The 16163-nt window shown below is 42.5% G+C and overlaps 1 protein-coding gene across 1 annotated transcript; it reads left to right on the plus strand.

The window, feature by feature from the left end:
* Positions 1 to 3878: 3878 nt before the first annotated feature.
* On the plus strand, positions 3879 to 6415 carry LOC103671541 (disintegrin and metalloproteinase domain-containing protein 20-like). Its single transcript, XM_008700191.2, has one exon. It carries the CDS (start codon positions 4001 to 4003, stop codon positions 6179 to 6181), a length of 2181 nt encoding a protein of 726 aa, XP_008698413.2. The 5' UTR covers positions 3879 to 4000; the 3' UTR covers positions 6182 to 6415.
* Positions 6416 to 16163: the final 9748 nt, after the last annotated feature.

Here is a 16163-nt window from a genome sequence, read left to right on the forward strand (position 1 = left end):
CTGGGAGGGGGGCAGAGGGAGAGGAAGAGGGAGAAGCAGATTTCCTGCTGAGCAGGGAGCCCGACTTAGGGCTCGATCCCATGACCCTGGGATCATAAGTGAGCCAAAGGCGACACTTAACCGATTGAGCCACCCAGGTGCCCCATCTCTGTTGAATTTTATCATACTAAATGAATCTTTATCTCTGTAACTACTTTATCTTTTCTACTATTAATGTCGTTTGTTTCCCCCACTTTCTTTTGCCAATATAAGTTAGTAAAATATTATTTTGGAGTAGGCGTTCCTTCCTCTCAGTTCGGTTACTGAATTTGTTTCTCTGGAGCATGTTGAATTAGATTCTGATTTGCATCTAGAGCCAATAAAGGATGGTAGGAGTACGTCTTGAGGAGACTAGGTATCTCCTTGCAGGGTAACTTTCCCAGAAGAGATAATATTGGGGTCTTAAGCTTTAGGTGGCTAAGCTTTTCAGATGGGAGGAGTCTGGCTTCTTCTGGTAAAGGAGACTCAGGGATACTTGGAAGGATCGAGATACTCAAAATCAGTCATGTCTACCTGGAATTTTTCTTTGCAAGTGCCAAGGTTTTTTCCCTTCTCAATCAATGTCCTAACTTTCCCACTAGAGTCCTGGCAAATCTATGTATTCAACTTACATTGTGATTCTGTAACTCCACAAGTAAAGTTTGATTTTTTTTTTTTTTTGTAAGACTGACTCTGTGCCTAAAACAAATGAGGGATTCTTTTAGGTCTACCATTATCAGCTGTCTGAGCTGAGAGTTTAGAGCCTTGAGCTTCACTGTGCAAATTCTGTGGTAGAACAGTCCTTGAGGTACTTAACTGTCATCATCACCCTTGGTCCCCCACACATTTGCTTCAATTGTGCACTTCATCATAATAAACACTGGGTGGTAATTTAATTCATTGTGATGCCACTGCATGCCCATTCCCCATTGGACAGGAGTTCAGCAGTGTGTAAAGCCACGGACCTGCCCATACCAATCCCGGAGTCCCATTTTGTCTGTCTCTCTTAGCAGCACTCTTGGTACTAAGTTCTGTATCTGTCAAGATCTAGTCCAGAAAAGAAAAACCCACCAAGAGTATTTAATATAAAGAAACTCTTGAAAAGATTTTAGAGGACCGAAAAGATGGAAAGAGAACACTGAGGTACATAGAGGTACGAGTTGCAAGAAGAAGCCCTACCCCTAAGATTGGGGGATAAAAGGGAAGAGGCTGGGGTTATCATAACTAGATACTTTCATAATGGGCCTGATAGATCTGGACTGTAGAAGACAGGGCATTGCTCAGGTCATGTTGGTAACGGGAAATCAGAAAAGGGGTTCTGTAGAGATAATAGCTGTACTTCGTGTGAGGAGCTGGTAGTGGTTCCTTAGGAACTTGGAAGAAGGTCCTCCAAAATTGTGACTCAGATATCAGAGAGACAATTGGTACACATGTGGGGCCTGTATCAGGGTTCTTTGTGGTGTGCCTGGAACATCTGAAAAAGGGACACAGCTGGTGTGGGCTGCGCCAGGTACTGGAGAATGGTTCTGAACATCTTGTACTCACACTTCTGAGGAGGGCACACTGTTCATCGGGTACTCATACCTTTGTTAGGTCTTGATGGAGCTGATTCTGGGAATGTGGTAACCAACTCTCACTACCAGAGCAAGGCACCAGAGCTGGGGATTTATGAAAGTAGCAGGCAAATAAGTAATTACAAATCCCTTGTCCTCTTTTTTTGCCTTTTATTCTCTCTTTTGTGTCCTTATTGATAAAACTTAAGAAAGCCAAATAACAATGGAAATATAATGTGCAGATTCCCATCTCCAGCTTCATAGACAAAGTATAAATTTTAGTTTTGGAGTTCAGGAAATAGTTGATAATCAGCATAAGAAGTGTCAGTAGAATGCTGCTGGAGCTTCTATGGTGACAGGTAACAGCAGGTGACACTGATCTGTGTGAAGCTCTCTGATATGTGGTACTGTTGCACCCTGACATTTAGTATTGTTTCAGTTAGTTGTGGCTCACTAAATTGATTTTGTGACCCTGTTTGGTTTGTGACCTAAGTTTGAGAAACAGTGAAATTGAGGCTGTGATTGAGCCTGAGAGGAGACTTGGCAAGATAAGGGTTTTGAGAAATTTGAAATAGTGCTGGAAATAGAAGAGCTAAGAATTCATGCAGAGGAAAATCTCACACTGCTTGAAGTGCTGGTAATGGTAGAAAGGAAGGGCTTTGGAGTGATATCAGTTTACATAATTCATGGTCATGCACTCTTCCCTCAGGGCTTGTTTTTGGAGCCACACAATGGTGACAGACTTGCGTGTCTCAAAGATTCTCAGCAATGAACTTTTCTATTATTACCAGATCATATTTCTGACAAAGCTTAATATAGGTTATTTTCCTCTTTATAATGCTTTATCTTTAATAGTCCTCTTTCAAATCACACTCTCTCATTTTAATATTCCCAGATCTGTTTATCATATACCAAGTATATCATGAAGAGAGAAATGGAGAGGAAATCCAGTAATTAGGATTTCACCTCCACCAGCGATGCTTTCCCTAAGAGGATCCATCTAGTATTCTTGGCTTCCAGTAGCCATCCATTAGTTCCAAAAAAGTATCCAGATGTATACAGGTATTCTCAACATTATAATGCTGAAGATATTTCCCATACTCTATACTACTGATCCCATTTGTGTCCTTATGTAGAATCCTCATGTCACCAGTATGTGTTCAGATGTGTCTCCAAATTTATTTTAATTTTTGCTTTCAAATATTAAACAAATCATTGATACTTTTAACTAAAAGTCAGTGAATAAGCAAAGTTAACTTTTACCTGAGCTAAAAATTTATGTCTTCAACAGGAATGACGTAAGTCCACTTGAATTGTGGCCTTTTGAACATTTTAATGAACTGACTCTAGGTATAAGCTCCTCAATCCAGCCTTCTCCAGAGAATTCAGCTAACTCACCAGCCATGAAAAAATATAGACTAGAATGTATATCTACACATCTGAATCTCTTAGTGATTGAAAACATGGTGCAGCTGGGCTGGGTGGAGCGAAGGCTGCTGCCTGCATGCTGTGTTTGGGGGCATTTGGGCTATTTGCCCTGCCCTGAAATAGCAGCCCATTTCCTGTTTTCCCATCAGTATGGCTGCCTTTCTTTGGATGTCCAGAGTTTTTCTACAGATAAGAATGCATTATAAAATAAAAATTTGGCTTGTTTTGAAGGGGTCTCCTAAAATTAATAAGTCCCTTAAGGAAGGATTACTTTGACTGCTAATGTCAGACAGAATGGGGGCTAGATAGGATGTCTGCACAGGAAAGGAGAGGTGGAATAAACTGAATAAAGGGACAAGAAGAATTGTGGGGTATGGGTGGGTTGTCCACATGCTTGGTGAAGATAGCAGGGTACTGGTAGATTTTTGGGAGGAGGAGCAATCTGGGAGTCAGATGGTCAGTCTTTTTAATATGGAGAATTTCATGCCAATTTACATGTTTAGAAAAGAGTATGTAATTTTTTGTATCCACCATCCAGTTTCAACCGTTATCCATCTACGACACACCTCCTTTATCTCTTCCTCTGGAAACCTGTCCTTCCCCCACCCCCTGCCTATATACATATGTATATGTATATGTATATATGTATGTATGTGTGTATGTATGTGTGTATGTATGTATGTATGTATATGTATATGTATATATGTATATGACAATCTCAGGCATTTTATTAATTCAAGCCACATTCCAACTGAAGAATCACTTTTACCTCCCCTTCTTCTCTCTCTCCCACTCTCCTTACCCCACCAACTCCATCCTAGCTCTTTTTTTTATTTTCACTTTCAGCACTGCAACTCTGATGGTCCACCTCTTCCAGAACACAGATCCATAAAGGTCAGCTCTGCACCCTAAGCAGCTCAGAGGGAGGAGCCAGACCAGCAGTGCCTCACACCCTGCCCTCTTCTGCCCTGGACAGATGGCTCCATAATTACAGCTCCGTAATGGCAGTGAGTGAGGCCCTGGTGCATATCAGGGTCACTCTTCTGCTACTCTGGGTAGGAATGCCTCTGTTCATTTCTGGCCACTCTCAGGCAAGGCCCTCCCAGCACTTCTCCCCAGAATTGGTGATCCCCTTGAAGGTGACTGGCAGGGGCAGAGGTATAAAAGGTGCAGGCTGGCTCTCCTACAGCCTGCAGTTTGGGGGCAAGAGACACATTGTTCACATGAGGGTCAAGAAGCTCTTGGTTTCCAAACACTTCCCGGTATTCACCTACACGGACCAGCATGCCCTCCGCCAGGATCAGCCTTTTGTTCCTGATGACTGCTACTATCATGGTTATGTGGAAGGAATCCCTGAGTCCCTGGTTGCCCTCAGCACCTGTTCTGGAGGTTTTCGAGGAATGCTACAGATTAATGACCTTGCTTATGAAATTGAGCCAATGAGGTTTTCTGCCACATTTGAACACCTGGTGTATAAGATAGATGGTGATGATACACAGTTCCCACCTATGAGATGTGGGTTAACAGAAGAGGAAATAGCACGCCATTTGCAGTTGAGGGCATCATATAATTCTACTCTGATGCAAAGTTCTTACATGGGCTGGTGGACCCATTTGCGGTTTCTTGAGCTGGTAGTAGTTGTGGACCATTTTCGATTCCTTTACTATGAAAGTAATGTGACAGTAGTACAGCGTGAAGTATTTGATGTTGTCAATATAATAGATATCTTATATTACCCCTTGGAGGTTGATATAATTTTGACCGGGATTGAAATCTGGAGTGAAAGAAACCTAGTTGCCACCGATAACATGGAGCAGCTTGTGGAGGATTTTGCTATTTGGAAGTTTTTCAATCTTGATGCCCGACTGCACCATGATACTGCCCATCTTTTCATTAAAAAATATTTTGGCATAAAGCTTGGAATTGCCTACGTTGGAGGAATATGCCAGCGTCCTTTTAACAGTGGAGTTGATGTTTTTGAAGGAGACAGTCTGTATTTTTTTGCACTTACCGTGTCCCATGAACTTGGTCATAATTTGGGTATGTCTCATGATACTGAACAATGTGTGTGTGGGCTTCAGTGGTGCATAATGTATCCCTCCCAGGTGGCAACAACTCGGTTCAGCAATTGCAGTTATGCCCAGTATTGGGACACTAGTCTCACTAGTGGAGTATGTATTCACTCACCTCCACATCCAGGGAATATCTTTAGGGTACAGTACTGTGGGAACCTAGTGGTTGAAGAAGGAGAGGAGTGTGATTGTGGGACTGTACACCAGTGTGTAAATGATCCCTGCTGTCTGTTGAACTGCACTCTGAAGCCTGGAGCTACCTGTACTTTTGGAATTTGTTGCAAAGACTGCAAGTTCCTGCCATCAGGGACTTTGTGCAGACATCAGGTCAATGAATGTGACCTTCCAGAGTGGTGCAATGGGACATTTCATCAATGCCCAGAAGATGTATATTTGCAGGATGGGATTCCCTGTGGTGACGATGCCTACTGCTATGAAGGGAGATGTAATAACCATGACAAACAGTGCAGGGAGATTTTTGGCAAAGATGCAAGGAGTGCATCTCAGAATTGCTACAAAGAAATCAACACCCAAGGAAATCGATTTGGTCATTGTGGTATCACAGACCTAATATATGTAAAATGTGAGGCCCCTGATATTCTGTGTGGAAGAGTGCAGTGTGAAAATGTGCGAGTGATTCCTACTCTGATCCAGCATTCTACAGTGCATCAGCTTCACTTCAATGACACCACTTGCTGGGGCACTGATTATCATTTAGGCATGTCCATACCTGATATTGGTCAAGTGAAAGATGGCACAGTGTGTGGTCCACAAAAGATATGCATCCACAAGAAGTGTGTTAATACGACCTATCCACCACGAGACTGTCAGACCAATGAGACCTGCCACATGCACGGAGTCTGCAATAATAAAGAGCATTGCCACTGCAACCGTGGATGGGAGCCTCCCTACTGCGAGCACGCAGGCTATGGAGGCAGTATTGACAGTGGGCCACCTCCCGGGAAGCCCGTGATATTGGTAGAAGCAAAGGCGATGTTGGGTTACCTGTCATTATTGTGGCTTATTCCTTTTACTGCTTTCGTTTTATTTTGCCTTCGTGTACTTTGTAAGCCAGAAAAAAAAAGAGAGAGGGAAGAAGAGGAAAGCTAAGTCTCCTGCTTCATTAAACAAATCCCTAGTTCTTCTTTCAATAGTAGAGAAACATTAGGGCATGTCTGACTGTTTAAAGAAAAATTTAAGGATCCTTCACATCAGGATTATAAGCATTAATACCACACCGAAGGATTTCTAGCATGTACTTTCTTACTCTTCAGTGTTATAAGCCATATTAAAACTTCATTTTTTTTTCCTGGAGGTTGTCTCTTTATTTTCTGGGCAAAGTCACAGCAGAGAGACGTCTTTAAGCTGATGTCTATCAGTTCTAAACCTCCTCCCACCTTTGTACTCCCGGATGTGCTGCTGCAGACCTCATTTCTGTTTTGCCTATTCTTTTCAGGGTAACTGTACCTAAAGGGAGCAGAAGAAGTAACCTAGCATTTACTTTCCCGTGCTCTAAAAGTTACTCTCACTGTCATTTTGGCTGGGGCCATGCACTCTGGTAGCCCTGTTTGGTTTTGGACTCCAGTTTTGTTGGCTCTTTAGGCCCCTTCATTCTTGCTGAGAAGTACCAGCACTGATTGGTCACTGACACCCTCAGAGGTCTGACTTATAGCTCTGAGGTTAGCAGGTCCTCCTCTGAGTTCTGCCTAGCAGCTGTCACTTGTGCTCCTTAAAGGCCTTGGTCCCTGCTCTGCAGAGGGTCTTTCTCTGGGTCTTTGTTCTCTTTATCAGGGCTCTCATGTTATGGAAAACTTACATTAAATAAACTTGTGCGTTTTTCTCCTGCTAATTCTCAGGCCAAGCCGGAGACCTCAAGAGGGTTAAATGCTTTTCCTCCCTACACCAGACTCCTTGAATCACCACCACTCTGATAAACCCACCTTCTTTCCCTGTGTTCCCCTAGCCCTAAGGCTATCAATGCTTTCACTAGTCATTTCATTGTGATAGTCTGAGATCTCTAGAAGCAGACACTGAGTTAGAGTTTAGAGTGCAAGATTTTGATAGGGACCAACCACTGTTAAACGGTGAGGGAGTCAGTTGTGTAGATGAGAAATGGTACTGCATTGCAGTCTTGGCCAACCCAGCAGTGAGCTCTGGAAAAATATTGCCTGAAAGATTTGTCTTGAATTGGGTGAAAATGGCCTGGTTTTCATACTTTCCCTTGCTCATACACTGTATCTGGAGTGCCCTAGGAATGGCAAGAGGTTAGCCACACTTCTCTGTAACAGGCTTTCCCAAAGAGCTGACATCTGGAGGCTCTCTGCTGATTGTAATCCCTGTAGCTGCTCAGCAAACTTTCTCTGAAGAAGAATCAAAGTGGCCTATTTGGATAGTCTACAGTCTAGTCTTTGCACTGCTCTGATCTGCTTTTCCATATATGTTCTGGGAACAGCTCATCCAGGATTCTAATAGGCATCTCTGCCTGTGGGGTACCTTGTAAGAGGGAAGTTAATGAGATGAAGCACAGTTCCTACTACTATGTTTGGCACTGGGGCTGAAACTGATACTTACTGTCTTTCTTCTCACCTTTACATAGTATTCTGCTGGCTTTGGATGATAACCCTGTGTCATTACTCAGGTCCTTGTCTCCAAAGCACCTGAGTGTTTAGTCACCATTCTCAGACTGGGGTTGCTGAATCTATCTATTTACAGTCACAATGGGGCTAGAGAATACCAACAAACATTGAAGGAGATCACCTGGGTTCCACACATATTCCCTGCATTTCCATGATATAAAAGCAGCCCTACCTCTTCTAAATGATTAGGCTCAGTTACACCTGCCAAGACTGTGACACCACTTCATGCTATTGATAAAGGGACACAGGAGCCCAAAATGCCCAGGTGGCAGCTTTAGCCAGGAATTCCATTGGGACTCTAGCTCTGTCCCCTGGTGAAAATGTGACCCCTTTGCAGAACCTGCAAAGTTGAAGGGGGCAAGAAGCACAGACCACCCCAGTGGGTCATAGGGAATAGTGGTATATGGTGCCACTCTGGCTTCCAGTCCTTTGTTCCCAGACCCAAGAAAAGATTTCTGGTTCAGTGCATACAGTCCATCCTGGAATGGTATCTGTATTAGGGTTCCCCAGAGAGACAGAACCAATAGGATATGGCATTTACGTATTTACCCCTTCTCCAGAAGAAGATGTAAGTCCCTTGAGTTATTTTTACTCTTCTTGATATCCTATAACTTAAATACTATGATGTGAAATTAATAATACCCAAATACTATGATATAATTATCCCATGCCACATGATTAAGGAATAAGGAAAGAAAGAGGAAAATGGAAAGAAGACAATAGGAAATATGAATACAAATACATTGATAACAAAATAAAGAGAAAAGAGTTATGATCCTTCCAGCCCTTGTTTCTATAACTGGTCACCTGGTTGCAGCTGGTATTTATAACCATCTTCTATCCACTCTATTCCCTTTGCCTTCAGCAAGTACTTTATCTGATCATAGTTCTTTATCTGGTGGTGTGACCCAAACCGTCCTTCCTAAAGGGTCTGGGCCATTAGTAGTCCTGCCTGGATTGAGTTGTTATATTTTTCCAATGACCTTAGTCATAGGAAATGGTAGTATGGAGAGACACACTAAGGGATCTCCTATATTCCAGACACTTTTCCCTACCTTTTAACTCTGGCTTCCGTGCTGTGAAGTAGTAGTCCAGTTTCCCTTTAGTTATCAGGATCAATCACCCCAGCCATCATCATAACTCCTTTCACTGCCTGTTGATTCAGAGGCATGAGGAGCCCGAAGTGGCCAAGTGGCAATCTTAGCTTCCAGTCAGTGGAATCATTGTTTGTCTCCTGGCAGAAGTATTCTTCCCTCTGGGACTAAGACCTCTAAGGCAGCAAACCATGAAGTCATAGGAAGTGGAAGCAAAAATTTTGCTGGTGGGTCGTTAGGGTTAATAGTGAGTGGTGCCACTCCCATTTCCACCTCTTGATACCTGGACCCATGAATCTTGTCTATGGAAGAAACAGCATCATATATTGAACACTAATTCAGGGCATATACAGCCTTCTGGAGAGCCTTGCCCCAGCCCTGCAAGGTATTGGTTCCTAGCTGGCACTGTAACTTAGTCTTGAAAAGGCTGTTCCCCCATTCTATTAAGACAGCTGCTTCAGGATGGTGGGGAGCATGATAACACTAGTGAATTCCATGACCATGGGCCCATTGCCGCATTTCTTTTGCTGTGAAGTGAGTTCTTTGATCAGAAGCAATGCTGTGTAGACACTATCATTGGTGAATAAGGCTTTCTGTAAGTCCATGGATGGTAGTTTTGGCAGAAGTTACTGTGTGTAGGGAAGGAAAGTCTGTATCCAGAGTGTCTACTCCAGTAAGGATAAAACGTTGCCCCTTCTATGATGGAAACAGTCCAATATAATGAATCACCTTCTGATGTGCAGGTAGCTGGCTGATTACCCCAGAGAATGATACCATACTGGTGGCTCAATATTGGTCTCTGCCACTGCAGATTGGGCAATTCGTGGTAGCCGTAGCCTGGTCATCCTTGGTGAGTGGAAGTCTGTGTTGCTGAGCCCAAGTGTAAGTGCCACCCTATAACCATAGCTACTTTGTTCATGAACCCATTGGGTCATGGTGGGCGGGTTGGGGAAAGAGGCTGACTGGTCATTCTATCCACTTATTTTTTTAATTTAAATTCAATTTATTTAACATATACTGTATTATTAGTTTCAGAGGTAGGTGGAATCAACACCCAGTGTTCATTACATCAAGTGCCCTCCTTAATGTCCATTGCCCAGTTACCTCAGCCTCCACCCATCGCCCCTCCAGCAGCCCTCAGTTTGTTTCCTATAGTTAAGAGTCTCTTATGGTTTGCCTCCCTCTCTGTTTTTGTTTTATTTTATTTTTCCTTCCCTTCCCCTATGTTTATCTGTTTTGTTTCCTAAATTCCACATATGAGTGAAATCATATGGTATTTGTCTTTCTGTGACTGACTTATTTCGCTTTGCCTAACACCCTCTAGTTCCATCCACATCGTTGCAAATGGCAAGATATCATTCTTCTTGATGGCTGAGTAATACTCCATTGTACATATTCTGTCTGCTTATTAAAATCCTCTTCTGAGGTAACCCTTTGGTGAGCATTCACATGGGACACAAATACGTTCATGTTTCATTCAGAGAGGTCTATCCACATACCTTTTTTTTTTTGATTGTACCAAATGTTTATTATCTAAATGAAGTAAATGTAAACTACCGTATAACACATGGAGATTAATGAAAACTATGGGGTGCATTTCTTTTTTTTTTTTCACCTAAAGTGTACGATTTAATGGTTTTTAGTCTATTCAGAGTTGTGCCACCATCAAAAAAAGGAGAACATTTTCAACACTGAAAAAGAAACTACATTAAAAATAAAAAAAGAAGAAACTCTGTCCCCTTTAGCATTCATCCCCTGTTCCCCACCAACTCCAGCATTCATCCCCTGTTCCCCACCAACTCCAGCCACTGGCAACCACTAATCTACTTTCTGTGTATAGATTTGTCTCTTCTGGACATTTCATAAAAATGTCTCATACAATAATATGTGGTCTGTGACTGCCTTCCTTCATATATATATATATATATACATATACATATACATATACATATATATATATTTTAATATGATATGTTAGTGACCATACAGTACATCATTAGTTTTTGATGTAGCGTTCCATGATTCATCGTTTGCGTGTAACACCCAGTGCTCCATGCAACACGTGCCCTCCTTAATACCCATCCCCAGGCTAGCCCATCCCGCCACCTCCCTCCCCTCTAAAACCCTCAGATTGTTTCCTGGAGTCCATAGTCTCTCGTGGCTCATTTCCCCCTCTGTTTACCCCCCCTTCATTTTTCCCTTCCTTCTCCTACCGATCTCCCTGATATTCCTTATGTTCCACAAATGAGTGAAACCATACCTCTTTCCCAAATTTCTTTGTCACTAATTTTTGAATCATGCCCCTTCTAAGTCCCTGACCATGCAGCCACAGCCCATGAACTGTTATGTCATTCCACATCTGGCCATTTCTCCTTACAAGCAAAGTGAAAAACCAGGTGCACTGCACAAAGTTCTGTCTACTGGGAGGATTTCCCTTCACTACTGCCTTCAGGGCTGTCCCTGAAGGGACTGCAGTGCCCTGGGTGACCACATCCAGCTGTGCCTACATATCAGGCAGAACCATCTGTAAACTAGGTCTGCGTCTTTTCCTCTGTCAACTGATTGCAGGGAACTCCCCGTGACCCTTCATGTGCAGGGTGGGAGAGAGATGGCAGTGGAGCAAGAGTGGGGACTTTGGACATTTGGGCCACTTCTTCATGTAACTTACTTCAGGACCTGCTCAGGTCTGATCTTATGTATATCACTTCTATTTGATGGAGTGTTGGTCTGCAAGCCCACTTTGTGGTTGGTGGGTCGGAGAACACCCAGTTCATGACAGCTCAGGTCACGTGGTAACTTGGCGGCCCATGAGCAAACATTCAGTCAGTACTCAGGCCCAGTAACAGGCCAAGAGCTGAGCTGTTTCTCAAAGGTAAAGTAGTTATCTGAAGGTGATGGCAGAGTCTTGCCCCCAAATCTTAAAAGCCTGCATTGCAATGCATCTCTAGGGACCTGTCAAAGGCTCCAAACAGCATCTTTATCTGACACTGACACTTCAAGCACCATTGAATCTGCTGGATCATAAGGCCCAAGTTGCAGAGCAGCTTGCAGAGCAGCCTGGACCTATGGCAGAGCCTTTTCTTCTGGGCCCCACTTAAAACTAGCAGCTTCTCAGGTCACTTGGTAAATGGACTAGAATAACACTCGAATGAGGAATATGTTGTCTCTAAAATCCAAAGAGATTGTGCCTCTTTCTTGGTTGTAAGAGAGCCAAATACAACTTAGTCTTCACCCTAGAAGGAATATTTCAACATGCTGTACATAACAGGACCCCTAAACATTCTGAAGTAGAAGTGAATTTTAGAGTTATTTTCCACCCTGATATGCAAGTGTCTTACCAGTAAGCCTAGAGAAGTTGCTGCTTCTCACTCACTAGGTCTAATCAGCATAATGTCATCAATGTAATGGACCAGTGTGATATCTTGTGGAAGGGAAAGACAATCAAGATCCCTGCAAACTAAATTATGGCCTAGGGATGGAGGGTTGCTATAACCCTAAAGAGATATATATATGTGTGTGTTACTGGCCTTACCAGCTGAAAGCAAACTGCTTCTGGCGGGCCTTATGGAAAAACGCATTTGCTAGATCAATAGCTACATACAAGGTACCAGGGGATGTGTTAATTTGCTCAAACAATGAAGCCCCTTCAGCAGCTGCAATTGGAGTCACCATCTGATTAAGCTTACAATAAAATAATCCACTGTCATTCTCTAAGATTTATCTGTTTTCTGCACAGCCCAAATAGGAAAGTTGAGTGGTAGTGTGATGGGAATCACTACCCCTGCATCTTTCAAATGGTGGCACTAATCTCTGTAATCCTTCTAGGGATGTGGTACTAAATGGCTTTCACTTGGCCTTTTCCACCATAATAGCCCATATTCTACAGGTCAAAGAATCAATGTAAGGATTTTGCCAGCAGCTAAGTATGTCTATTCCGATTATACATTCTACAACTGGGCAAATAACCACAGGAAGGGTTCAGGGAGCCACTGAACCTACTGAGAAACAGACCTGAGCTAAAAAACCCATTGATCACCTGACCTTCACAAGCTCTCCTACTCTGACTGGAGAGCCACAGTGCCGTTATGAATCTTCTGGAGTCAGTGTCAGTTCTGAGCCAGTGTCCAGTAGTCTCTGAAAGGTATGACTTTTCCCTAATGTACACCCCTTAAAAGGCCATCCGTCCCTCTGGGGAAGACTGGGAGAAAGATTAACCATATAAATCTTCATTGCTGTATCAGGGGCCTTCCTAAAGTGTACCTGACCTCACATTCATTCAAGAGGTTCTTGGTCTCTAAACTGATTCAACTTGGGAACTGATTGAAGGACTGTGATTCATTGCTTTTATGATTTGAGTTAGACTTTCTGTTGACTTGACATAGAAATTTTTGCTAAGATAGATCAAATGAGAACTTCTATTTCACTTCTAGGAACATCATGATTCACTAGGCAACACCACAGGTGTGCATGAGTCAGTCTATTGTGATTGCTGCTTTGACTCTTGTTCATTCTGGTAACCATGCCTACCTCATCTTTAGTGGTTAGTGCTGCCCCTTGGCCCCTGTTGCCCTGGGATCCATATCTTCTCAATACTTTAAGGTTTTCCAATTGAATGACTGTGGCTCCCACTCTTAAGTCTAGCCTACAGAGAAGAACCATCACAGAGCTCTTCAAGGATGCTGGGCTCCCCTCACAAATTTATTTCTCAGAGTATAAGTGAAAGATATTTCTCCGGACCCTCAGTGTGGGTGAGTAGGTCTTAAATGACAAGCACACTCTAACATTCCAGTCTCCTTAAGCCTCTGAATCCTTTCCTCTATCTTAAAATAAGGCAGGTCAACTATTTACATTTGGCTCATGATTGGCCTTCTTTTCATCCATGCTTCAGCCAATTAACCAACAAACTATTAGAGCCCTTTCTAACTTCCCTGCATCATTAAATGCAAAATGTCTTCTTAATGAGCCCATATCAATAAATTCAGCCTGACTCAACTTTATGCTTCTTTCATGTTATCCCATACCCTCAGTATCCATCCATGTTCCCTGGATGTCTGTTGGTATAAATTGGAAAATTTAAATAGTTCCTTTGGAGTGTATTGTACCTCCTCATGTTTTGTATCTCACCATTAGGGGTCCTCTGGGATTTGACTCTAGTTACAGGTTTAGAAGCAAAGTGGGGTGGTGAGGATGGGTCCTGAGGAGAATCAGCACTGTCTTGTATGGTGGTTATCTCAGAGGAGTTCATTACTGTTTCCTCAGGTAATGCCAGGTTAACCCCTCAGATGTAGTTGGAGAAGCTGCTACCACTGTAGGTGGGGAGACCAGTTCCACTGGGGGTGGAAAAAGCTCTTACCCTGGCAAAGAAGACTCATCAGAATACAGGGGCTCAACGTCCCCAGCTTCATCAAAGTCTTCCCATATGTCCACAGTCCAACTTACAGGATCTCATTCTTCCCCAGTCAATGCCTTCACTATAACAGTAGACACCTTGTGAGGCTGGGAGTTCAGCTTACATTATAATTCAGCTAATCACAAGATGAGATTCTGTGTTTGATTTTCACCAGTTTCAGCCCTGTGGCTGCAAGAGTTAAGGTTCTCCTTCAGGACATACATAAGAGCTCTTAGGTCATTTATGGGATGCTTGAGCTGAGAATTGGAATCCCTGAGTTCATCTTTTTCTTTCACTATTTGTCCAGCAATTTTAGAGGTAACCAACCAATGGCATAATCCCTTAGTTTTCCAAAAATATTCAAAAGTATCATATGCGGCATCACTTATCTCTTTGCTTCATATAGTAGTTTATCAGGAGTATCCAGTGCAGATATTTTATGTATCTCTATAGACAGCTCACCATGGACTATTAGTGTTCTCTTTACTGCTGGAAATAGTCTTTAAATCTAATCAGATTAGAGAGCCAATTTCAGAAACCCCTAGAACCAATTCAGAAAACTCATCCATAAAATTCTGTTCCTCAAATCCTTGTTCCACTCCTGGTATCAAATCTGTGTTAGAGTTCTTCAGAGAAATAGAACCAGTAGGATATGTGCCTATATGATTACGAAGGCCAGGAAGTCCCATAATCTGCCATCTGCAATCTGGAGAACAAGGAAAGCTGGTGGTATAATTCATTCATTTTTTTTTTAAAGATTTTACTTATTTATTTGACAGAGGGAGAGACAGCCAGCGAGAGAGGGAACACAAGCAGGGGGAGTGGGAGAGGAAGAAACAGGCTCCCAGTAGAGGAGCCTGATGTGGGGCTCGATCCCAGGACTCTGGGATCATGCCCTGAGCCGAAGGCAGACGCTTAACGACTGAGCCACCCAGGTGCCCCATCATTCTAAGTCTAAAGGCCTAAGAATCAGTGTTGCTGATGGTTTAAGATTCTATCCAAATCTGAAGGAGCACTGTTTTCCAAGGGCAGGAGAAAATGGATGTCTCAGCACCAGCAGAGAGAGCAAATTCACCCTTCCTCTGCCTGTTTGTTCTATCTAGGTCCTCAGTGATTGGATAATGCCCACTTGCATTAGTGAGGGGTGACTTTCTTTACCCAGCCTACTGATTCAAATGCTAATCTCTTCCAGAATCAAATGCTAATCTCACCATCACAGACACGCCCAGAAATAATATTTTACCAGCTGTCTGGGCATCTCTTAACCCAGTCAAGATGACACATAAAATTAACCATCACAGGGATGTTATATAGACTTTACATCTCAAGGGGTGGAATGTCAAAGAATTTGCAGCCTTCTTTAATCTGCCAAATGTAGCATACTCTGTTGGTGAGATTATGGAGAACATAGATTCCCATACAGTGCAAGGGGCAATGGAAACTGGTGGAACCTCTATGGAGTCGAATTGGTTAATATTCAGTGGAAAAAACATGTGCACTTAGTCTTTGACCCAGCAATTCTTATTCTGGAACTCTATCACAAAGATATATTCAAAACTTTGAAATAACTTTGGTATAAGGTTGTTTACGGCATATAATAGCATAATATTCAGAGCCACACCAATGCCTACCCATAGAAGAGTGATTGAATAAAATATGGTATTTCCACACAGTGGATACATACAACTTTAAAAACAGATAAGATTTCCTTACAGTGATATGACATGATCTCCAAGACTTGTTCTTAGGGATAAAAAGCCAGATCCATGATATATATAATATGCTGCTACTCTTTTTTGTAAAAAAGAGGATTGATTTGAATATGGCACACTCGTTTGTTTATATTTGCAAAAAAAGGGTGGATAAATAAATCAAAAGCTAATAACGTGATTACTTAGAGGGGAGTAGAAAGTAAAATAAGGGAGAATCTAGGATAGAAGTAATACTTATTGGAAGAACATCGTTTATATGCT

Source organism: Ursus maritimus, unplaced genomic scaffold, assembly GCF_017311325.1.
Source record: "Ursus maritimus isolate PB19 unplaced genomic scaffold, ASM1731132v1 scaffold_25, whole genome shotgun sequence".
NCBI lineage: Eukaryota > Metazoa > Chordata > Mammalia > Carnivora > Ursidae > Ursus > Ursus maritimus.

Coding starts and splice junctions, on each gene's coding strand:
- LOC103671541 (XM_008700191.2), top strand. CDS start 4,001: ATGGCAGTGAGTGAGGCCCTGGTGCATATCAGGGTCACTCTTCTGCTA.